Source organism: Poecilia reticulata, chromosome 5, assembly GCF_904066995.2.
Source record: "Poecilia reticulata chromosome 5, P_reticulata-male-v2, whole genome shotgun sequence".
NCBI lineage: Eukaryota > Metazoa > Chordata > Actinopteri > Cyprinodontiformes > Poeciliidae > Poecilia > Poecilia reticulata.
Window position 1 is genome coordinate 11,685,188 of NC_088834.1, and position 24,294 is coordinate 11,709,481.

General features: G+C 37.8%; 1 protein-coding gene across 3 annotated transcripts in view; it reads left to right on the plus strand.

The window, feature by feature from the left end:
* The window catches only part of atg7 (ATG7 autophagy related 7 homolog (S. cerevisiae)), a 71,540-nt gene that overhangs the window by 33,089 nt on the left and 14,157 nt on the right, over positions 1-24,294 (plus strand). For 2 of the 3 annotated variants that reach the window (XM_017304973.2, XM_017304972.2), the window contains exons 17-18: positions 1,898-1,978; positions 6,341-6,526. In XM_017304973.2, coding sequence (XP_017160462.1) covers positions 1,898-1,978; positions 6,341-6,511 — 252 coding nt within the window. In that variant the 3' untranslated portion in view covers positions 6,512-6,526. Of the gene's footprint in view, positions 1-1,897; positions 1,979-6,340; positions 6,527-24,294 lie in introns of those variants that run through there. The other variant, XM_008408544.3, reaches the window with a different exon arrangement.

The window sequence follows — 24,294 nt, forward strand, 5'->3', positions numbered from 1 at the left end:
GGATTCAGTGACTGTTATTGCAGTCAAATTCACAGTCCTACATTCTTTTTTTGTCATTGGTAATTGCCACTGAATATGCCTTTGCAGCACAAATGACCAGGAATGAATAGATGCAAAGGACAAGAAATTAATTAAAAAAAAATTCAAGAAGATAAATGTGGTAAGCTGATGTTTCTTCTTTATGTATCATACCAGTGATAATCACCAGTATTATACTATAATACAGATATTACAGATTTTAAGATGTATGTCCTATTATTCACTTCAGTTCAGTTGAATAGAATTTTCTCCATTGGTGGATTCAAAGGGGATCCACTAAACAGTCTCTCATATAAACAGTTTGAAGATTTTTCATTCTTCTGTTTGATTCGGATGCTTGTTAATTTATTTTTCTATTTGTCGTCCTTGAATTTCATGATTGCTGCATGCTTGGCAGCATTTTCTTAGACAAGAAGAAAAGAAGGAAAGGAAAGTAGAAAAGAGAAAGAAGCGGGCTCAGACATATTTACAGCAGAGAAGCAGAATGTGTAGGTTATGTCTTTGACATTTAAAAAGCATAACAGAAATATTCCAAAATCAAAATATGCATACAGGCATTGGTTTATCTTTATACGCTGTTTTAATAAAAGTTATTGGTGTTTATCTAGATCATTATTAGGTAAAGATAACCTGAATAAGCCATTCTAAAGTAGCAATTAGCCCTTCCAAGCCAAAATCTGTCTTTGACATCTGTTTCTATCACCAAGCAGCAACTCGAAATGTATCTTTTATGTTATCCTGGAGGAATTTTGGCTTGATCTCCAGAACTATTTTATTGCAGTCAGATTTGAGTGGTAAAATCATGCAACAGCACTTCATATGTATTTAAATAGGAACTTTGACTAGACCGCTCCAAAGCCTTCAATTTATGCTCTTTGAGCTATACAAGTGAACTTCCTGCAAATCACTGTTCCACATCCATTGTGTTATTTTTAGTCCACAGTTGTATTTACCTTGAAATAGCGCCACCTATTTAACTAAAGCTCCTCCTTACACCTGCAGTCTCCAGCCAAGCTCATAGTAGAGAAAAGTTAACAAAATGCCTAAATTATTTATTAATAATCTAATTTCTAATTCAAATTCTTTTTTTCTCACCAATTTATCATAAAAATACATGTATAGAGCAAAAAAATAAAAAAATAAATTACTAACTGTTGTCCACACTCCACTTGAATTGTCTTGGTTTTTTTTTTGTTCTTTGATTGCTAGAAATGTATTTTTTTTCAAAACTTATTAATCACATTAAGAAAGCAAAACTTTAATTTCAGTAGAGACAAAAGTAATTGTAATTTTGACATTTTTCCTGACCTAGCAGCTCTGGTTGTATTTGTTTGAAATGGGATCTTCATTCATCTGACAAAGGCTCCTGACGCTTGCTATGCTAACTCGATTAAACAGGGGTCGATTTACAGCGCAGAAGGGATTGGTTTTAATTATTTATAATAAAAGTATTTAATCTCTTCTCATTTTTGTTAATTACATTTACAACATTGGAAGCTGCTATGCTTAGCAGTGTAAAAAAAGATACCAATTGGGTGAAAAAAGTTTTTAGAAAATAGTACACTAAACAGACTGCTGCTACTTATCTTTCCACCACCAGAGGGAGCTCTCTTCCTTGCTGTAAAACACAACACATTCTCAAAGTTTTTATATCAAGTCTGTTTTCACTACATTGTATCATGGTTTTATTTTAATTGTAAGAAATAGCCATAGGAGGGGGGTGTTATTCCCAGATTCGAACATTTATTACTTTTTTTAGCTTATCATCCAAAACTTAGTTTTTCTCACATTTATCCCAAGTGCCTCATTTATCATTTAGATTCCTTGACTGTGTGTTTTTTCACCCCCTATTCTACAGATCCGAGGCTTTCTGTCCAGGTTTGACAACGTGCTGCCTGCCAGCCTGGCCTTCGACAAATGCACTGCCTGCTCACCCGTTGTAAGTGGCACTGTTGGGATTTTTTTTCTGTTGCTCAAATTGTAAGGTTATTCAACGTGGCTTAGTTTTGGAAAAAAAACAAAACAACAACTGAATTGTAGATGCAAAGATCCTGATATTTTTATCAGGTCACATTTTGTTACTATGGGACATCACTGTTTTGAAACACAAATTGCAGTCGTAGCAAAAATTGGAGGGGATTCCCAGCTCTCCCATTTCCACATTGTTAAGTCAGTGTAGCTGTGTTGAAATGTTGTTCCTTGAGGAATACTAAAGAGACGCACACAGGAAAGCTGGTAAAACCATCTGGTAACAATCAGGCAGCAGTTGCTCACTGATGTCAGAAAGTGTCGTACGCTCCCACCACTGCTGTGTGTGTATTTGTGAGTGTGTAGGAGTGAATGTGTGTAGATGGGTTGTAGAAGACTACAGATAGTCTAAATCTGCCAAATAGGGGTGGGAAAATTTACTCTCTGTGCTTTTTTTACTGCTTTACCATTGGTCTGCGTGGTTAGTTGTAAAAACGTGTGAGAGTTCTGCAGGAGGAATGGACAATTTAGAGACGGGGACAGTTTGGAAAAAAGTCAGGAGAGAGTGATGGGTGGTGGCGGCGAGGTTGTTACAAGCAGAGGAAATGTAGTACTGAAAAAGGGTGTTGTGATGAGTAGAGAGGGCTGGTTCGCCTCTTTCTCTCCCCCAATCTCAATGCGCTCTTTGTGTCGATAAAGAGGTCATAAAGCCCCAGATCTATCACTTTCATGTGAAGACAGAGAGAAACTAAGAGATGGAGGGGGGGCAGGGAGTTGGCTCGCTTCAACTCCAAAACTTTTCTCCACCTACGCCTAGTGAAAAAAAAAAAAAAAAGGATGGCGTTCCAGCCTATCTTAAGGTGTCATGTTTCTGCCTGTGTGACTGATGAGATTATTTGGTCTGCACAGAGCTGCTCATATGGTCTGATAGGGTTTGGGTAGAGACTATAGGCAGGAATAATGGACATAAGTAAGACAGGACAGATCTTTTGGTCAGGCGGGGATAAAGGTTTTTAAGTAAATATGTTTTAATCCCACCCACACATCTTCAGCCTCTCTGTTTTGCATTTGCTTATCTGCCTTTCACTCTTTTCTTTTCAGCCTACTCCAGTTTCACTTCTCCTTCTTCCCCCTTTTCCTCGCTTCCTGCTCTTCCTCCCCCATATCTCTCCTCTCTTTTGTGTGCCCCTGTGTCCATATATCGGTGTGCTCCCTTTAATGGCGTTGGTGAGAGTGTGTGCGTTGGTCTTTGTCTTCACTCTGGATTTGTGTGTGTATTTCTGCTGCAGTCAGCTGTGTGCTGCCAGGTCACTATGGAAACAAAACAATTCAGCCTCTGTCTGGGCTGGAGCGGTTCCTGTAGAGTTGGGGCTTTTCATTCTGTTTGTGTGTGTGTGTGTGTGTGTGCATGTGTGTGTGTTTTCTAACTCTTGTGGGGCTGGAAGCCAATAAAACTACTCGCCAAAGAGTAAATCACAGCTGACGTGGCATTGTCTACAACCATGCCAGACATCTCTTACTACTGCTGTTTGGACACAACAAAATGTGCCACCACTATTAATGGGAAGCTTTATTCTGCACAATGATTTGCATTTTTTTTGTAAAATTTCTGCACTTGAACTATAACTTAGTATTATTTCTGCTTTTTATAGTAAAAAAGAAAATAGTCGTGAAAATACCAGTGTAAGTTGAGCTCTATATTGAATCTTTGACTTTCCGATGCACCGTCAAAGAAGTTGACTTCAGACCCTTTAGACACTTTTGCTGAAAGTATTCACAATACTTTTCCTACTTCCTGGTATAATTGAGAATGTATCAGTCTTCTAAGAAAAATATTTTTTGGAAAAATGTTTTTTTTTTCTTCAACGCTAATATCTCCACATACCGTTTGCATTTCAAAAGAAATATATTTTCAAAGAAGTTGTGTGAATGATCAGGGATTCCTGAAACACTTGAGAGCTGAATAGATATTACAGCACTTTGCACCAATCTTTTCATTGAATAACTTAAATAAGAGAGTAGATATTGTTGTTGAGCTCATATATCTTATTTATGCAATAGTAGCACGAACAATGCTTTTATAATTGAAAATATTGCTTTTTGTGTCAGTATTTGGTTTTTGATTAAAATATGATTGGTTGCAATTCATTAACTATAGACCCTACAATTTGATAAAAAAAAATGTTCATCAAATACTACCACTAATTCAGATTTACATTATCAATATGAAGACATGAGTCACTTGGTCTTATTTGGCTATTAAGACTCAGGATTGTCCTCTTGATTATTATCAGTTATGACTCTTGACTAAGGTGAAGTATTAGCTTCCTTTATAAAATAATTTGAGAAACTTTCTTGTGCTTTTATAGTCAGCAATAATTATAATGCCTTATGTATCTGAATGTTCCACTAAGTTCTTAATTATTTGCCGCTACTGAAGAGTATTAACACCATTCCTTTAACAAGATCACAACAAATGAGATCATAAATCAACTCAAACTTGGCCAGCTTCCTGTCTGTGACAAAGCAGATGATTCTTGATATAAAAACATGGTTAAACATGAATAATCTAAATTCAACATCTTCCATTCAAATTAAATGTTGTGTTTGTCTGGCATGTGATGGCAGTCCAGTGTTGGAACGTGGGGGTACGAGTCATATACTTCATCATGTGGAGTTCACCCCACCTACAGGGCAGCTGCAGAAAATAAGAAATATGATGATCAAACACTGAGTAATCTTTAATGCATCTACAAAGTAATGTCTCTGTTATAGATATTTACTTACTTTTATGACTCAGTAGCAGATGCTCTTCCAGCTGCTTGTAATACTATCACTCTTCTTGTGGATGCACCATATATATCATTTTGTGCTGTTTTGTGTAGACACAGCCCCTTGGAAATAAATTCACAAACCACCCGTTGCAGATGTATCAAATTTGTTGGTTCTTCTGAGTCCCCAGCTTTGTGCTTTACTGCCCGAAGATATTAAATCCCTTTTCATTGTGCATTCTTTCATATATATATTAAAGGTAATGTTTAAGTGCCGAATGACTTGATCACTAAATCATCAACGGAAATCTGTGTGCTTTTCTGCGGCTTCGTCAGCGACATTTTAGCAAAGTTGGTTTCTGCTGTTGGAGTTTCAAATAGCAGGGTCCATCTGTGGAAACGGAGAATCAAAGAAATGGAATGGAAATGGAATGGTGAAATGGAAGATGGAGGAAAGAAAAGAGAGGTTGAAAAGGTGAATGAGGGGAACGTCACTGTGCATTGTGAGTGGTGTGTCTGGCTCCGGGACCAGACGCCAGGTTGAGTCTGCAAAACACACAAATGCACGCACACTCACACACACACAAAGGCAGTTCTGAGCACAGTGTGCAGATGTCTCAAACAGTGGTAACTCTACACCTGCAGAGGAGGCTCCGTAGGCGTCCATGAAAGGCTTGTCCAATCTTAGGAAGGTAGTCGAGAGGGCAGAGGATGCTTGCGTGTGTGTGTGTGTGGGGGGGGGGGGGGTGTTTGTGGGGGTGTCTGGATGTGTGTATACTGCAGCAGTGGTGTGGGGATTTGAAGTCGGTTCTGATGAAACATCAAGGTAAACACACTGCATTGACTTCAAAGGCTTCACAGAGGGGGAAGAAAGGTTCATTTTACACTTCATCTTGTTTAAAACTGAACTGCTCAATACTTTTACATAATAACGTATTCTGCCGTCTTAAATCAAACCAAAAACCTTCATAAAATGATTATCATTTAAAATATTGTCAGGCCAACTTGTGAATTTTGTGCCGGGTTGAAGTAGTTCTTTGCTACAGGGGGAAAATCCACAATTGCAATATTATTATTAATTGTTACAGTAATTATATTAGTTGAAAATAACCAACATTTTCATCACTCATGTCCCCAAATCTCCAATATGTTTAGCATCTTGGTCAAAAAAGTTAAAGTCAAGTATGGACATACCAGGCAGTGAAAGTAAATCCACATTGTGAAATATACCAGCAGCATTCAGTTTGAATGCATGATACTTGAAATATAACCTAATCCCAAATATAGCATCACATATTCCAATGTTCTTTGTGATTCAATATATTGTGCATCTCTAGTTTAAAGTATTCTTTATTGTAGCCTCTTTTTTATAATGTCCAGTGAAATCATTTATCTTTGTTTCAATTTTGACATTACTGTATCAATCAGAAGTGTAAGAGACTGACATCACTTTGATCACTGAAGCAAATCAAAGTTTAATCCCTCACTACTACGAGTTCACTTCAAACCGACTTTAAACGTTTACTTCTTTATTCTGATGTTTTCTTTTTGCTTCCATTCAGGTCCTGGACCATTATGAGAGGGAAGGTTTCAGCTTTCTGTCCAAGGTTTTTAATTCTTCCCACTCATTCCTGGAAGACCTCACAGGACTGACTCTGCTGCACCAGGAAACTCAGGCTGCAGAGGTAAATCACAAACCCACACTCCATCAAAACTTGTTCCACTCATCTTAGGAAGAATTTAACTGATTCATTTTAATCATTTATAATTTTAAGAATCCACAATGGTGTTGCAACAGGATGACAAATTGTTACAATGGTAAATATCTTTCTGCATGACCAAAAAACTCAAATAATGCTCATCCCTTTTCACTATTACTGATTTTAGTACTTTTTTTTATGTCGAGATATTATGCCTTCATTATGTGTTGCGTTTCCTACAATCAGATGATCTAAAATGCTCTGAAAAGAGCTCATCTATCGTTCTTTCTGTCGTAAATGGGTAGTATACATGTACACTGCTGGCTTAATCACTGGGTGCTTTAATTGCAGAAGCGAAGTCTTCATTAACCAATATGGTTCTTCATGTTCTTCACTGCTTCATGTGACAACGCTCATTTTGAACTGCAAGGCAGGGTTGTTAAGTCAAATTTTGTCTGGTTTCCCCTACAAATCCAGTATTGTGAGGGTAATATAGCAGGATCTCTGTACGCCTGTCCAGAGTAATTTACATGGACGTTCATGACAAAGAGGTTGCTGAGCCTGGACGAAAAGCCTTATCCATCAGGTCTGAGCCAGTTTTTTCCAGTTTGGCTGTGATCTCTAAATATGAAGATCAAATGAATGTTGAGGCCGTACAACACAGGAAGTGGATGTCGCTCCAGTTTATATGTGTGGTAAGCCGGATGAGCAAATACTTTTATCAAAATTATCTGTATTAAGGCGCCCAGAAAAGTTTCAAATTCTAAATTCTTGAAAAACTTCAGGAGGCATCTCACTTTGTTTTTGTAAAAAGTACAGTGTGTATGAAAAACATTTCACTACTTATAGGTATCTTCCTTTGAATGTGTAGTTGGAGAGACAGTCAGCAACATTCCTGCGTTATATCTTTGACGTTATAAAGTTTATCTTATTGTATTTCTTCAAAAACAAACCACTAACCTTTTGTTTTGGTCTTGTTAAAAATCCTTCTAGCTGACTTCTATAGACCACTTTGTCTTAGTTCAGTGAGGTTGTAATTGTACACTGACAAGATGAAGACATTCATGTTAGTGATGTGCCAACACTTGCACTGTCTTGCACGTTTTCCACTGTTATGTAAACAAGTAAATGGCAGCATGCAGTCTAGAGTTGGAGGGGGAAAAATGCTCTCCCTGTCTAGAAAACTGCAAATCAGCATCTAAATTTTATCTTTTGACAATTAATGCTTTGTTTGGATATCAATTAAAAGATAAATGTATAAATTAGAAATGCTTACTTTTTACTTTTGTACATGCTTGGAGTCTGAATAACAAACCATTTCCAAACCAAGTATGGTTTGTAACCATACTTGGTAACCAACCATGGCTGGTTGGTTACCAAGGTAATTACCAAACCAATTACCTTGGTTTGGTAATTTCCAAACCAAGTATGGTTTGGAAATTACATCAGCACTGACTAAAAAATACTTTGGGATTTTTTGTGTTTGTCCTGTTGTAGCTTTGACTTAAATGATTTCACAGGACTTGTTTGGATAGATGCACCTAAGGGAACAAATGTTTTTGACCTTACAATTGCTTCTCTACCTCAAAGAATATATTTTTTTCTGTATTATTTGTTAGACTTAATATTTTACAGAAAACTGACTTTTTTTATCCAAAAGCTGAGGAACCTTTTTCCTCTAACCTTCTACTCTTTGACTTTTCTGCCATTGAGCTCAACTTTGATTCTTGTGGAACAACAAGAGGGATACATTTCCGGCAAACATCCAGAATAGTCTGTGGTGGAATATGGGTGGTTTTCCTCAAGACTCCCCTCTGACAGCAGACGGAGGGAGCCGAGGGAGAGGCGGAAAACGAGCGTGGGTGGTGGGGGCTGGGTCTTATCCAGCCACAGTGTGGGAATTTCCCATGTAGTTTCTCTGCAACTCTGATTTATTAAACATAAATGGTGAATGAGGCGGAAAAGAACCAAGAAAATAGACTGAGATTAGAAGACGTCTAAAAAGAGGGTGATTAGAAGAGGTAGAAAACAGAAAAAGAATGATATGAGGGAAGTTAAGTATAAGGGACTTATTATTTACAGTCCGTCTCCACTTCATTCCCTATCATTTTGTATATCTCTTGTTCCTTCCTTCTCTCCCCGCCCCCTTCTCCGTCTTTGACGAAGCGTGTTGAAGAGTATGGCGTCAAACCCTTTCTCTTCAATCAGAACATAGAGGGATTGTTTTGATTGCTCAGCCCACTAGCGCCAGCAGTCTTTGCGCCTGTTTCCTCTACACTGATTACTTTTTCTACAAACTAGTGCTCTTGGATAACATTCTCTAGTGAGTCTTTCTCTGTAGGACACTAGTTTTTATTTCTCACTGAAATGAAAACTTTTCCTTTTCAAAGATTTTTGCCTATGTTTTTTCCTTGACCTATATTTTAAAGTTTCCTGTTGTGAAACAATAATTGAAAGTGAAACTCATTACCCATTGTTCTATATCTGTATGTTGTTTTCAAGTTGGACATTATACCCCACTAATTTTTTTGTTCTTTCCTGTATCATCAAACTGCATTTAGCATGGTGAAAGAGTGTCTGTGTGTGTTTTTGCTCACTCTAACGTGTGTGTGTGCCGGTCTAAGCTATAATTTACGTCATCAGATGTCTCCACTATGTACTTAAGGTCTATTTTGGGTGAGTTTGTAACATGAGAACCACTTTTTACGCGGTCACCGTGGGGTTTTGGGGCAGTTCAAGTTTGGTGAAATTTTAGACTGAAAGCTGTGCGTATGTCTCTGTGTGTGTCCGTGAGCGTGCGTGTGTGCATGCTCATAAGTCACGCACAAACCCCTGTGAATGGCTCCTTTGTGTAAGCAGTCCTGCTAGGATTTCAAACTGTGGTCTGAGCACGGCCGGGTGGAAAATCTACTATGAGTCTGGCAAAGTAGTTGCATGCATTTCAAACATTTGTATGCAGCATATTGCATCTTAGCTCTCATGAGACCTGAGTATCCAGCCACAAAAATCTAATATCCGTGACCTGACCTGAAACTGCACTGTAAAAATCTAAGTAACATAGAGAATGGAGCTTGTTTTTTTTTTTTTTTCTTTTAGGTGAGGAAAGAACTCATTATGAAAAGATATTGACTTTACCACCATCATTCTCTGTTCTATCTTTGGAAAAAGAATTCTAGAAAAAAAAAGGCTTTTTATGTTAGATTAGATTATTTAGAGCATTGGTTCTGAACTGCTTTAAAAAATATTCAGTCATTTTTTCCAGGCCTTAATCAAAAGGATGTCATAAAAATCTGATTAATTAGTCCCAACTATTTTTGACGATTTTAGTGGAAAATGCATAAAATGAAAAACTGCAAATGTAGATAATTATTGTTTCTAACTCACATTATCTAGTTTTATTTAAAAATCCTTTCATGGAAACTGTAACCAACATTGCACTATAGAGAAAAAAAAATCTCTTTCTTAGTAGTCGTTTTTTTTTTGTGGGGGGGTAGTTTCCCCAAAGAGAGTGAATTTCAAAAGCATTCAGGTTTACAACATAATCATTTCGCCTGGCTACATATTTGAATCCAGTTGCTAGAACATGTTGTGCTTTAAAAATACTTAATAAGCACCAAGTTCTCCCTTGATGCAACACCAAAAGAAACCCTAAATTTTCAGCAAAAATGTGAAATTTGAGAATAGTTTTTCCTCCAGATAAGACGTCTCAAGTTTCAAGGATTAATTTTCTGTTTGATATGCGTTTTGTCTTTAGCTTAACCAGAGCTGGGACGCTGCAATCACAGAGACAGTTTTAACTCGAATGGTGAGAGGAGTTTTGTTACTCGAGTGGCAAGCGAGGGATACTCGCTCATCCCAGTGCACCACCAGAACTGAGTGAGACTTTTTTCTATGAAAAACTTAACATAGACTCACATGATAGCTCCTCCACCCAACTCCCTTTGTTGCTTGGCAACATAACTATTTCCATGGTGACACATTCAGTCAACATCCCTTTATCAGGAAGACAGTATCTCAAATAGCCCACATTGTACCTAGCATGTTCAATTAGCATATGACAAACTTTGCATGTTGTATATTTTTTTGGCACCAAGAGCCTTTAATGAACTTCATTGAACAGTAATTTGACAGCAAAGAAGGAATCAAACCAAGAACAACCACATTGAGGACTATAGGCTCTAATTGTGGTGCGCCTGTTCTGAGCCACGCAGCACCCAACTTTTCTTCTTCTCTGTCTGATAGTTACAGGACAGAATATCCGCTTACTGTAAGGAAGGTTAATAGACTCCATTGATCGATTGAGCCAGAAACCCATGACACAGTAATTGGGAAAATTATTTTAAATTACGTCCTTCATTGTTGAGTCAAGAAAATGTCCATTTGACATCTTTTTGAGCTTCTTAAATCTCTAAAGGTTTTAAACTGGACCTGTGACTCTTAAGCTAGGATTAGGTACCATAGGTTAGAACTATAGAGTGCTATAGAGATGATCTACGTTTGTCTACGTACAAACAAAACCAGTGTATTAAACTTTTTCAACACAGCCAAATGGAATCCAATCTTAGCACTGTGTTGTTAAAAAGATAATTAATCCCATCAAGGTATTTGTTTTGCATTTAAACTTGCATACTGTCATAAAAACTGGGGAAGAAATCAATAAATTTGAGTCTGGAAAACTATGAAAATTAGAAATTATGACTTTACTTTGGATTAGTACTAACTTAACTTGATGAGGTCAAATAAGTAAAAATTGGAATTAGAACAGAAACAAATTATTATTAATTTGCATCATAGTAGGTAATTTGTGTAAATATGCCCTTTAATCTCACTATAAATGTGCCAAACAGAGTACATGTTGTCAGTCCCTCCATCCAGAGTAACAACTTTATGTCACTTCTCACACTTTGCTCTGTTTTTGGGACTAGTGACATCTTTTTTTCTCTGTTTTCGTTTATGGGGTTGTAAAACTTCAAAGGTAATTGTCTGACTATTTTTTTAACTTTTGCATTGGTTACAGTTTGTAATTGACATTGTAGTGGATATGTACAGTCACTGCAAGATGACTTGAGATTAAATTATGGCTCTCTTGGTTTGGATTTGAATAGCTTTACACTTTTAGTTATACAAAAAGAAATGAATGTTACTGTGTCAAAGCCTTGCAACTTGTGGTATTTTATCAAAAACAAAGAGAGCTGATAAAACAAAGGCCTCTCTTATGAATTATTGATTTTTAACACATTAGTGCAATGTAAGTAGAAATCATTCATTTTATGTTCTTTATTTTAAATTCTCGGATTAAGATTTTTTGATTATCTTGAAATCTGACCGCAACTATCAGGGTAAAACCATGTTACCTGGATAGAAATATAACCAGGAAAATTGCTTGGAAGGACGTACTTACTCTGAGGTTACTCTGAACCTTCATGGGGGGCTCTTTTAGGGAGAAAGAAGCACTTAGAATAATATTCTCAGTAATATATTTCAATCATCCTAGTTTAAATTCAACCACAGCTCATATTTTCCATTAATTTTAGCTGTAATAAATTGTGGACTTCTACTTTAAGCCAATGGGGAATCAGTGAGAGGCAACATGTTTGTGTTTTAAATATTTTATATTAGAACTTTTTAACAGACCTGAGTTATGAGAGACAAATAGAAACGACCAAAAATAAGATGTCACAACCTCAGAACAATAGGTTCTCTTATTCAAGCTAATATATGTTTAGGGGAGACTTTTCAGTCAACATCGCTACTTTCTAATTCTCTGGCGTCAGGGTTAAATGTCCCTCCAACAATAACCCAAAAACACAAACACAGATGCTGATTGTTTTTATAAGCAATGCCTTAATTCTAGTGAAGATTTCTATTACCTTTGCTAGAATTAATTTGCTCTTGTGGGTTTCACCAGAATCAACAGGATTGTTGTGTGGCTTGAGTAATACAAAAACACAAAGACGTAATCTGAATTTGATTTAAATAACACTGACATGTTATTGTTCATAACGTTGAAACTGTTGGGAAATCATCTATCCCCTGACAGCAGTATAGGAGAAGTCTGATATGTCAAGTACTCCATTGAGTATAAGGCTCTGATATGATTCCCTTTGGTTCAGTGGCTTAAAAGTTAAATGTTCAGGGGTTATAATTTGTTTATTAGTAGATTGAATAAGCCTGAACTAAACTTAACCTCTGAATCTTTCTGAAAAAAAAATCATTTTGGCTAAGTGTCAGCATATAGACAGTAAATATCAGTTAAAAATAGATACCTGTGTGTGCGTTTTGGTCTTTTTCAAAACAGTCTGTAAGCCATCAGATGCCACTAATCATAACTGGAGTCACATTAATCCCATGTAGGAGCAGAGGTCAGCTAACCGCCCCCGCTGTCCCTGACCCGCTCTCTGCTTCTCTACGTAAAACTGCACTGACAATAAAGATGATTTAGTTATGCTGGCCCATCACACAGCCACTTGGCAGTCACACAACTGTGAGCATGGTCACAGTGAAGCCTCTCACTAGTCACATGATTTTTTTTTTCTTCTCATTCCCACTTTTGCTCTCGCCCACACACACATTCACTCGGCGAGCGTCACTGGGCCCCATGTCTCTCAGAGCTTTATCCAAACACAGCTACAGTTGCTACATGCTGCAATTATTACCAGATGGACTTTGGAAGGAAAATTATATTAAGGCCGCTTTTTCATTAGTGCGCCGCACACCCTCCTGTGGGACAAATGAGACAAAGATGGCAAGCCGGGGAGAAACATTTTTTCATTTCCAATTGAATGCAATCAACTGTCCTTGAACAGTTTATTTTGATTTCCATTTATTGCCTTTGACGTTCCTTGAAATTAGTATGTGGCTGTGTGTGTGTGTGTCTTTAAAAAGTCCTGTTTATTTCTTTTCTGTTCTTGCATGTTCCTGATAACTGCCCCTAATTTCCACAAACAACCATAATGAGTCTTACAGGAAGCTACAAATCTATTGCTTTTTTTCTCAGACAGCCTGAATCATTTTTATTTATTAGCAGCATTCTGTGGACAATTTTAAATCCTGAGATTTTTTTTTTATCTCGGCACAGTCAGACTTTGAATGATCTATTAAAGAGTTTAACAAACAAAAATCGAACTCATTTACACCACACCACTCGTTTTATGTCATCATCTATCCTTCTTCACTATACTAAGCTGTGCGTGCCGTAAAATAATCAGTAAATTCACTCCCAGTGCATTGCAGGGAGCCATCAGCATGCACTCATCCATCCACTTTAAAGTGTTGAAGCACTTGAATGTAATTTTCTGACTTACATTTTCACTCCAGAGGCTGGAAAACGCTTTAGTATTAATTCATTATTAGTTGACTTCATAACAAAGGCCTTCTCAAAGCACTCAAGAGAAACGGATCCATTTTATATTTAATTGCGTGCATCCAGTTCAGTCCAGTGAATTAGCAAAATGCAACTGAATAAAATTCTGTGTTTTAGCAGTTGTTCAAAACACACTCATACAAAAGCAACATTATAAGTACATGTTTAGTCATGGTCTCAGGGAAGAAATCCTCTTCATTAGATTACAGATTTCTCTACTTTCATCGGTTAAACATTTGGATGCATTTTGAGGCTCTCGAGTGGGTTTTAGATCATCTGCTCCTGGTTTTTTGAAAAAGATAAGTTGTTGTTTCGTTTGAGCTTCTGACCTCATGATTTCTAAAGACATTGACTGCTGCCATGGCTGTTTGTTTAGATAAAAGAGCAGGAAATAAACATTGGTCTCATGTTGGTGCTATTTTTATTTAATCTTTTGTCTAAGAATGTTTTATCAAAAAATAAATAAAAAAGCATATCTGTTTGAGTCTTAACCTATTAATATTCAATTATTAATAACGTGATCATTTGACAATGACCTTTATAGCTGCATCCTAGTTCATATTTCACTACAAAAAAGCTTTTTGTGAGTTACAGAGGAAGATTATGATGAAATAAATCATATTCACTCCTATCTACATTTTTACAGTCCTCTTGTAGGATTTGATCTTTTTTTACCGTCAATACGTAAGTTCACATACATGTGCTGATCTGTCAGTGTCATTAAATAGCACGCGTGTATTTATGTCTCATAAGTATCTCAGCTATGCTTTCTCGACATATATTGCACAGCTAATTATAAAGAAATATGTAAGGATCCATGTCAGCTATGTACATACATGTAGCGTCTTAGATCCTTTCTTTCTTTACACACTTCCTCTCCCAAACCCACATATTCACACACACACTAATGCTATAGATAGTCTATTTCTCCCCAGTTCTTCACAAGCTAAATCGAGTGACTTTGTGACATTCAATAGCTTGACTTTCAACCTCAATACTTAGCATTGCCTTGCATGGTGTTGTTCTTTACTTGTGTTCTGAATCTGCAATATTTATTTCGAGAGCTTATCAATATAATATGTATATATTTGCAACTAGTTATTAGCTTGAGGCTTTTTGGTTGAGTGAGGGTTGACAAACATGCTGTAGATCAGTGTTTCCCAACACTGGTCCTCGAGGCACACTGCCCTGCATGTTTTAGGTGTTTCCTTGCTTCATCACAGGTGATTTAAATTAGGAGGTATTTGCTGAATTGCAATCAGCTGAATGAGGAGCATTAAACAGGGACATTTCTAATACATGCAGGGCAGTGTGCCTTGAGGACCAGCGTTGGGAAACACTGCTGTAGATCTCAGAAGTTCACACACCGTGTGGCTGCTTTTAAGATTGGAGGTCAACATGGGGACTAGAGCCAAAGTCAGGTGAGAAGGGTGCTGAGCAGGGAGCATTAATCGTTCAAATGTGTTAATGAGAGCTGAAATATGTTCATTGTTGATAGAAGTATCATTATTCACTGTCACTTGTTACGGAATTATACCAAAGTAAACGTACTGAGACGGCAGACAGCTTTTTAAAATCGCCTTTTACTCCTGGATTAATTTAGCTTTGTTATGTGTTTCATCTTGTGTGAAACGTACCGGGACACTGATGGCTTCAGGGTGTCATGCTCAGCAGTACTCTGTGTTCTGTGCTTTGTTCATCTCAGACCAGCGCAGCTCCACTCTGCCATTGAGCAAAACATGCACTATAATGCATTTTAAAGTGGTGCCCAGCACCCGTCCCTGAGGCTGAAAAGTCAAATCCTTCCCGATCTTCAGGTTTCTAACTGAATTCTGGTGGTTTTGAGTCAGAACCGACTTGGTTTTGGAACTGTTTATAACTTCAGTAGCCCCAGTTTACAATGAAGAAAAGTAACCACATAGCCTGTGACGGGGGTGTAACAAAGGTGGGCAGAGCTCTGCACCGTGCGATGTGTTGCTCTTTATACAAACACATGGAAATAGCAAAGGCATCTTGATCAGACCATGAAGTGTTTTATGACAGCGGCTTATAGATTTAGCTCAAGGATGAAAATGAGCAAATGTCCATAAAATGCTACTAGTACAGGTGAATATTATTTCCAGTTCATTAGATTCTCTGTAATTGATGGCAGGTGAGAATACAAAATGTCTTGATGTTCAAATTCACTGAGTGTGCTTTAACAAAGTATTAGTTTATTGGTTTGCACATTCATGGCACCAGGTTATCACAGCTTTCTGTTGTTTGCTTTTAAACTGAATCATATAGTAAATGCGTTGCATTAAGGGTGGAATAGGTTTGAAATAGAGATTAGAAATATGAGGAGGAGATTATTCATCTGAGGAGAGCCAAAAGTAGAGGGAGGACCCCTCAGAGCTCCTTGTACATAGACACACAAAAAATTATATACATACATATAATATTTTGGTTTAAAACCTTCACTTTGCTTCATCAAGGTTTGCAGAACTCTTGAGTTCTTTCAGATGTTTTTTATTTAAAAAACAACACACAAGCAAATTTTTAGGTAGCCTAGACCTTTGCATCAACACATGCACATAAATTACTGCATCTGCCAGAGTGGATATTCTTGTCCAAGTTTGTTTATTAAAGGTTCAAAGAGAGCAGTCGGATCATTCCTCATTTTGTCTATCTGTAGCTGAGGTAATATGACTCTTAGAGCTAACATAGCTGCTCACTGTTTCCCTTATTACAGGATGCTACATCCAACAAAATTCCAGTTGAATCTATATATAACTAAGACGCAGACAGTACATGTTAAAATAACATCAGCTTTCATGCCTGTGATTCATCTCTCATGTTTAGTAATAAATGCAATCTGGTGACTTCTTGCTCTGTTAATGTGTTGTAATGGCTTTGCTGGTGATACAGAGATGATAAAGATGAGGGCAGTGTAGAAAATTACTGAAGATGAGAACTAAACTGCATTAAGTGCTCTATCTGTATACTTCTTTAGGGCTAATAATACCTTTGCACATGGGGCTGAAGATGGATAAGAGGTCTACTGTAGGTGAGGAAAAGAGATGACGTATGGGACCCAGGACAGCTGTCCTATATCTTGAGCCCAAAGGACTTCATCCAGAATTACCAATCATCAATCATGGAAGAGTTATTTTCGCAGGTCATAAACGGGACCTTTTTTCCCTCACTACATGGGAAAACTTACAGCGCTCCTGTTCCTATACATGGCTCCTCGTCACCGGCGTCAGTCAGTCCAGAGTGATGCCTCCTTCCAGCCTGGCAGCTGGCAGCATGCTCGGACTGACAGACGATTAGGTTGCGACAGACTGAGTAGTAGTCGAGTCATCCCTGTTTAGCTCAAGTCTTCTTCCTGTCGGTTTGCTTTTAACAACTATTTCTGAACCTGTGATGGCATGGCTCTTTTAGATTTGACTTCCACTTCCAATGTTGCATTAAATTGACATTATTTACAAAATCATGCAAAGCTGGCACTTTAAATGGACTTTTAATGCAACTTTTAAAGCAACTTTACATTAAAAGTGTCATTATTTACCGAATGACAATTCGGTAAATAATGACAATTATTTACTTCATGAGAACAGTCATAGACATTCATAAAGACTCGTTCATGTTCATGACAGGTGTTAAATTATGTTTATGACAGTGTTATGTCAGTCTTATGCACACCCCTTCAAATAAAGTGTTACCGAAAAATATTACTCCCCTTGAATACGACTTTTAATATGTGCTACTGCTTTTGCACTGATGTAATTTGGGGGATACTATTTTCTGCACAGTTGTAAAAGTTGATATAGCCTTGTGCTATATCAACTTTTTTTTTTTAGCTTTAAATCAATTTATAATGTTATCCTTTTTTTTAAAAATACCTGGAGTGTTGCTTTGATTCTTTCATTCACATTTTCTTGAATATCCCGTGGCAACTATTCGGGAGTGCCTTGACGACCATTCATATAAAGCACCAACTATTTCTCCAAGACTCTGCCTGGAGCTGCAGTCCCCAGCCAATGTCCTGCCTCAGAGCAACACTTCCCCCCAAACACACACACACGCCCGCACACGCCCACGCGCACACGCACACACACACGCACACACACACACGCACACACACACATGTGACGTTCAATTATTCATAAAACTAAGCATAAACTTTACTATGAATGTTTCATCAGAACAAACATTTTATTAACCTAAACCATGTCATTTCTGAGGCAAATACAACAGCCTTAAACCAAGTACATTCACCAGACTGTTTCATAGAGTTGAACGTTTCCACCTGGAACCCCTCTGTTTATGGCTGCGGAGGTTATAAATCACTCCAGTGAAACCTCAGGAAGTAAATTTTATCAGTGTGTGTCATGCACATTGTGTGCAGAAATACTATTGTTTGATTGTCCTCTGCAGATTACCATTTCTCTGTGTATTAAAGACCGCTATCTGAGCAGATGTGTGATAAAATTTGTTGAAGAAATTGAGACAGCCGCCTGAAAACGTGACACCGTAAGAGAACTTCTAGGATTAAAATTCTGCTTACCTTCATAAATCTGTAATTATATTTATGTAAAGCTGTCTGACTTACTTTATTACCTTAAAAAACTATTTTCCTGAATCCTGAGTGCAGGACTGTTTGTTCCTGGTTTGGCAGGCTCTGCAAAACCGTCCAGCTGCATCAAAGACTGAGATAAGAGCTAGCTGGCCTTGTATGTGTGTGCGTGCGTGCGTGCGTGTGTGTGTGTGTGTTTGGGCCTGCATGTACATGTCTGAATCCAGTATAGGCTGATTATGGCTTGCCTTGCTGGTCAGGAGTAAGCTGCCTATGGGCACTGGCTTAAAAGGAAAACACACTCTCTCTCTCTCTTTTTCACCCACACAGATGCACACGCATGTATATCTAAGCATTAGCAGAGGGCTTTTCTTATCTCTCACTAGACTCTGCTCTGTCCAGCACATGTTGGTTATTGATATCATCAAGCCTTTGATGATTTTTATGCTTATTTATATCAATATTTCTAGGTATTAATGAACTCCTCAGTTCAGATCTCAGATGTGGCTATAAGTTGCATAAAAGAAGAAGTGAAAAGGATAGACATTAAAAAGTCAAACAGAACAGTAACAGAAAAAAAATTAAAAAATCTTGTGTCCAGTAGTTTTTATACATTGCAACAAGAGAAACAAAGTTAAACAATCTCTGAGCCAGTTGTACAGACTGCAGGATGAAAAAGTGCCAGCTGTGTTATCTTCAACAGCTTTACGCAGAATACAGGGTTAAAAACAATAATATACTGGCAGCAGCTCCTTGGCTAATGGTGACTTCCAGGAAAAAGACACGGCTAAACCGAAACCCTGGGTCAGATGTAATTTCTGTGAAGACATTAAACAGAGACAACGTAAAGTTTATGGCAACAATAACTGCAGACAATGCACAAATGGAGAACAGTTGGGAATAAGTACCAGTATTTTTAAATTTCATTTTAAAAATATTATGCTATATACAATATCCACAAGTACTTTATAAATGATTTTAGAAAAATGCATGAAAATGTGACTTTAAAGCATAGATATGAAGTGAACTGTGAGTTCTGCGTGTACCATCAGCCCACGCCTCGCTTGGATTACTGCTCGGGAACATATGTTTGAAGCCCATTCAGCCTTGTGGTTACCAGTATGGTCTACATGTGGTGCAATGGCTTGTGACTGGATGATTTTTTTTCCCCCCTCTGAACATTAATTACTAGTGCAGGCTTCTCTGATAAATCTGTAAACAGGCTTTGAATGCCTGGTTTGTTTATTATCAGATGAAAAGATTGCTTCCTCTGCTGGTGTACGGAGCAATTTGCTTTCTGCTCTGTAACCTCCATGTGTGTGTTTGTGATTTGCAGCTTCTTTTAAACCTTCTGTTTTGGATGGCAGATTCTTATTTAGAAAACAAAAAAATTATTTGATTTCTTTTGTTCCTTTTTTCACTCATGTTAAAACGTGCAAAGCTATCTTTGAATGCAAGTGCAAATGTATGTCTGAGTGTGTTTTTGTGTGTGTGTTTGTGCCCCTGGGGGCCCCACTGGTGTTTAATAGTTGCTCTGACCACATGTCTGTTGGCTTAGTCTCATAGTTATAATTAAAGGAAGGGCAGGTCTGAACTGGCTGCACAGAGACGCACGCTGCCTCTGAAGTTGATCTGTTATTGCCATTTGGTTAGTTGCTGCTCCTAACACTTCATTAGCTGGAGTTTGTAGTGGCTGTGAACAGAAGCACACAGTGATCGCTCACAAAAGGAAACAAAATAAAGAATTTGTTGATTTTTTGCAGAAATGCTTTGTTGTTGCCTATATGAATGAGAAAAGACATCAGACGTGACTTGGGCATATTTTATATTGCCTGTCGCAATAAGCAAGTGGTTCCTCCTAAGTAGCTGCATGTACTTGAGTAAATTAAATAAAAATATATAGTACTTCAAGACGTTTTACAGCACTGTACTTTCTACATGTAGTCGAGTGATGTTATTTTGAAGTAACATTACTCCTGCTTGAGTAAAATTGTTTGGAACGTCTCCCAACTGTAATTACTTCAATGAATGAAAAATGAAAACCAGACAGATGACAAACTTACAGTTTACATTAAACTAACATTTCTTGTTTGAATACAAGCTTCATTGTTCTAGTGTTATTTTGTGTCTTCAGAGCCTACTGTGCTGTTTAAAGGTAGACTGAACAATATATTGCCCTGGAAGTACTTTGCACTGTTCTAACTGAAATATGCATATAACTGATTATTTTAGTTTGTCTAATTAGATTATTGTCATAAATTTAAGCAGATGTTATAATGTGTTACTTTATACTAAGGGAACATTTTTACTCTTGAGTATCATATTTTCAGGACTAAAAGTTGCATCAGTCAAAAAATGCACTAGTAAGAGAAAAACAACCTACACTGGACTGTTTTGTTTATTTATAAATTGTCAAACGTGAAGGGACCTCATCCATGTTGATGTTATGATCCAGTCACACGTAATGTTTGGTTATCTCTTTTCCAAAGAACTCGCGGAAACTGTCGAGCTTGGGTCAGAAGTCTGCTGGCAGTTTCTGACTCAGCAGATTTTCATGTAGAGGTAATTGCATGAAGTGGTAACACCAAGAAGACCCACCTGCAAAGTCATTTATATTCATCACCTTGGCAACTACCAGGGCGTGGAAACGTAAATGCAAACCTCTCCTGAAAGCGTGTTTTTCTTTGGCCTTGTACCTCCAGTTTTCGTCATCTTGCCTTTAGCCAACGGTTAGCTTTTGTTGCGGCTTCAGATGGTAATATTTACTTCTTGGTTCATGTCCGTCAGTATGAATTAACATTTAACTGATTAGTCAAAAATATATCATGAAGAGGGAAAAAAAACATAAATTATAGGATCAGCCAAACGAAAAAAAAAAAAAGTGACTTATAGTCCAAAAATATGGTTTTTTGGATCCATGATGTTTTGGGGATGATGCAAATCAATTTTGCCATAGAACGTTTTGTGCCTAACATGCATCAGATTGTATCTGCTTTGACTGTTTACAGTAATTTTATATGCTTCGGCCTATTTTTAACTACAAGGAATGGTTTTATGACTAATAAATAACATCTGCCAGCAGTAGGCCTCTAAGAGTTATTGTGGCACGTTAAGTGATTTAAATCTCTCATATTTCATCTGTCAGTTGAATCAAATGTAGGTGAGAATCACAAATGGAAGTATGGTGTTACAGAAAATGTTCAGTAAATAATGAGCTATTAAGGTAAATTCTACCCAAACTTTGAACATTTTAATTGATAATTGTTCTCTAATTTATTTTATTGTAGAGAAACATACAATAGTATGCAGCAGTGACGTACATTTATGTGATGGGTGCTTGTAAAAATGACGACATGTAAGAATGTAACAGGAGGATTAAACAATATGGACCTTATTTAAAGAATAAAAAAGCTCCAAAATGATAGTTTTTTGGAGCTTATGTCTAAAGGTTCTCTTTAAAACATAGCTCTAAGTTGTTGTTTTTCTTTTTTTTTTCTTTTTTTTTTACCTGAGGCTTTTCTAGCCAAGTGAAATGCTTGAATGACTCACAAAAGTGTTGATAAGAGTTACTCTATACAGGATATGTGTCAGAGGGAACCAGGAAAGGTCTTAGAGTGGTGAGGGGGAAGGGAAATGGGAGGTGTGGACTGCTGGGTGACGCGAAATAGGAGAGAAAAAACAGCAAATCTAAAATATTCAGGACTTGTCAAATGTATGGCACTTACTCTCACACACTGAAGTGAGAAAATTGTAGTTCAACAGTTCAGAGAAAAGGAAGATAAACATTGTTCCCTACTTGGAAGTTTGAGACAAAACTGGTCAAATATTTAGGGAAAAGATTAGAAGGCAGAGAAAAAGTTGTCCTGAATAGGAAGACAAACTGTCTCAGGAGAAACAACAGGACCCAGCTGCATCTCCACAGGCCGCCACACCCAGGCGAGAGAGACTCAATTTGTTGTTGTAGCTGGCCTTTACAACTCGGAGAGATCGAGAAGGAGGGGGACAAGGGAGATGATGGGGCTAATGGAGCCTGACCAACTTAAAGTAACAAAAACAAAATCCGAGAAACTGACCTGTTAGTCAGAGATGGGTGAGAAAAAGAAGCCAGATGAGGTTCTGCATCCCCTCCAGGTTGTCATTTTTCTATTATGTGGTTTGTTTCCAGAGTTTGCCTTCTGGGCCAAACACTGAGAATGCTGGCACTTTGTTTGATTACCCTAAGACTCAGGAGTTTATGAAAACACAGCCAGGGGACACGACCTCAGCTGGGACCTGAGCGCTGATGCTGTTCCCACCAGAGCTCCTCTGAACCCAGGCTTGTCCTTTCTCAACCTGTGTCAGGCCACTTTCACTCCCAGCAAGACTCTCTGACTTTTCTCTCAAACCTTTTCCCATTTTCAAGATGCTTCCCTCTTCTGTCATTTATCACAAATATTTACCTGTCTTTCTGATCTCCCAATTCATCAAAGTGGGCATCAAAACATTCCCTTAAATCATTTATATATCATTAGCTGCAAGTGTAGACATGCACATTTTACAAAGGGAGTTAATTTCCTTATGCTGTCAACTTCAGAAGCAAACGAAAGAAGTGTGAATTTCATGTGACCAATCATACAGGTTTGGGCAGCAGTGCAAATGAAGGGGAAATCCACCGACTTTGCACTTCAAAGCCCACGCTGGAGGTTTGGGGAGTGCTGCTGCATGTATGTGACAGAACTTGCACGGAGCCTTTGGGCAGGCAAAAGAAAGTGAGTGAAGGATGGAAAAGCGCCTGGAGCATTGGCTCTTGTTTCAAGTAGTGCAGAGAAAGGTGAGCCTATCGATGGCCTGGTTCTGCTCTCTGTCTGGTTCCATGCTGGCTCATGAGGGTACCAGGCCTTGATAGGAAAGTAAAGCGTGGAATAAAAAAAAACATGACTTATCTGATTCTACACTGTCATGGGTTTCACATCTGATAACTTGTTTTAGCCCTCTTTGTTTTTGTTTCCTGCTGTGAACAGTAGTTTTGTAGCCAAAACCTGTTGAAAACCATTTTTCCAATGAAGAAGCTCTACCTGTTTAGCAAAAGTTCTGGTAATGTTTTCTTGTCTTTGTCAAATGCATATAAGATCTGACCCACAAAGATTCCAAATAAGGAGCGGTAAATTGCGTAAAAAAACAAAAAAAAACCCAAAAAAAGCAATGTATGCGAACGTGTTTTACGTGATTTACAAAGATTGATTGCACAAGTGATTACAGGAGCAACTGTGGTGCAGACTGCCCTATATGAGGGTTTTGCATGTAGCGCTGTTTCATGGAGAGTATTGGAGACCTATAAAAAGAAAAGTTAAGTAAAAATTCAGTATGCAATGACAGAACACAACAGTAAAAACATTTAACAATCAAACTAAACCTCCAGCCTGCACAAGTTGTTGGAATTTGTGTCACCTTTTCTGGACAAAGTGGCCACTCTCCTGCAGATCCTCAAAACATTACGACGTTTTGATGAAGTGACGGTGCACTGGATTTATTCTATAATCCTGCAGCTTGAAATCAGCATTAAGGATATTTCTAATCTCTCTTGTTATTCTTACTTTGTATTCTTTAAATATTCCGAACATTTGACAGTGACTGCTGTCATTGTATTCATGTCTCTTGCTTGCCACAGCGACCGCACGCATGTTTGCATGACAACTTCCACCTACTTTTCTGAAGTGTCAAATATAGACGCAAAAACAGCTTCTAGCAATCTGGTCCAGGTTTAGAAAGTCAATACATTTGCATCTCCTCCTCCTAGTATTTTGCGCTTTCGGATGATCAACATAGGTTTTGGTGATTTTGCTGCACAAACCTGTTTGTGTGTTGCTTGTAGATCAGCTTTGTACCCATCTTTCTATGGACAAGCCTTTAGAAAAT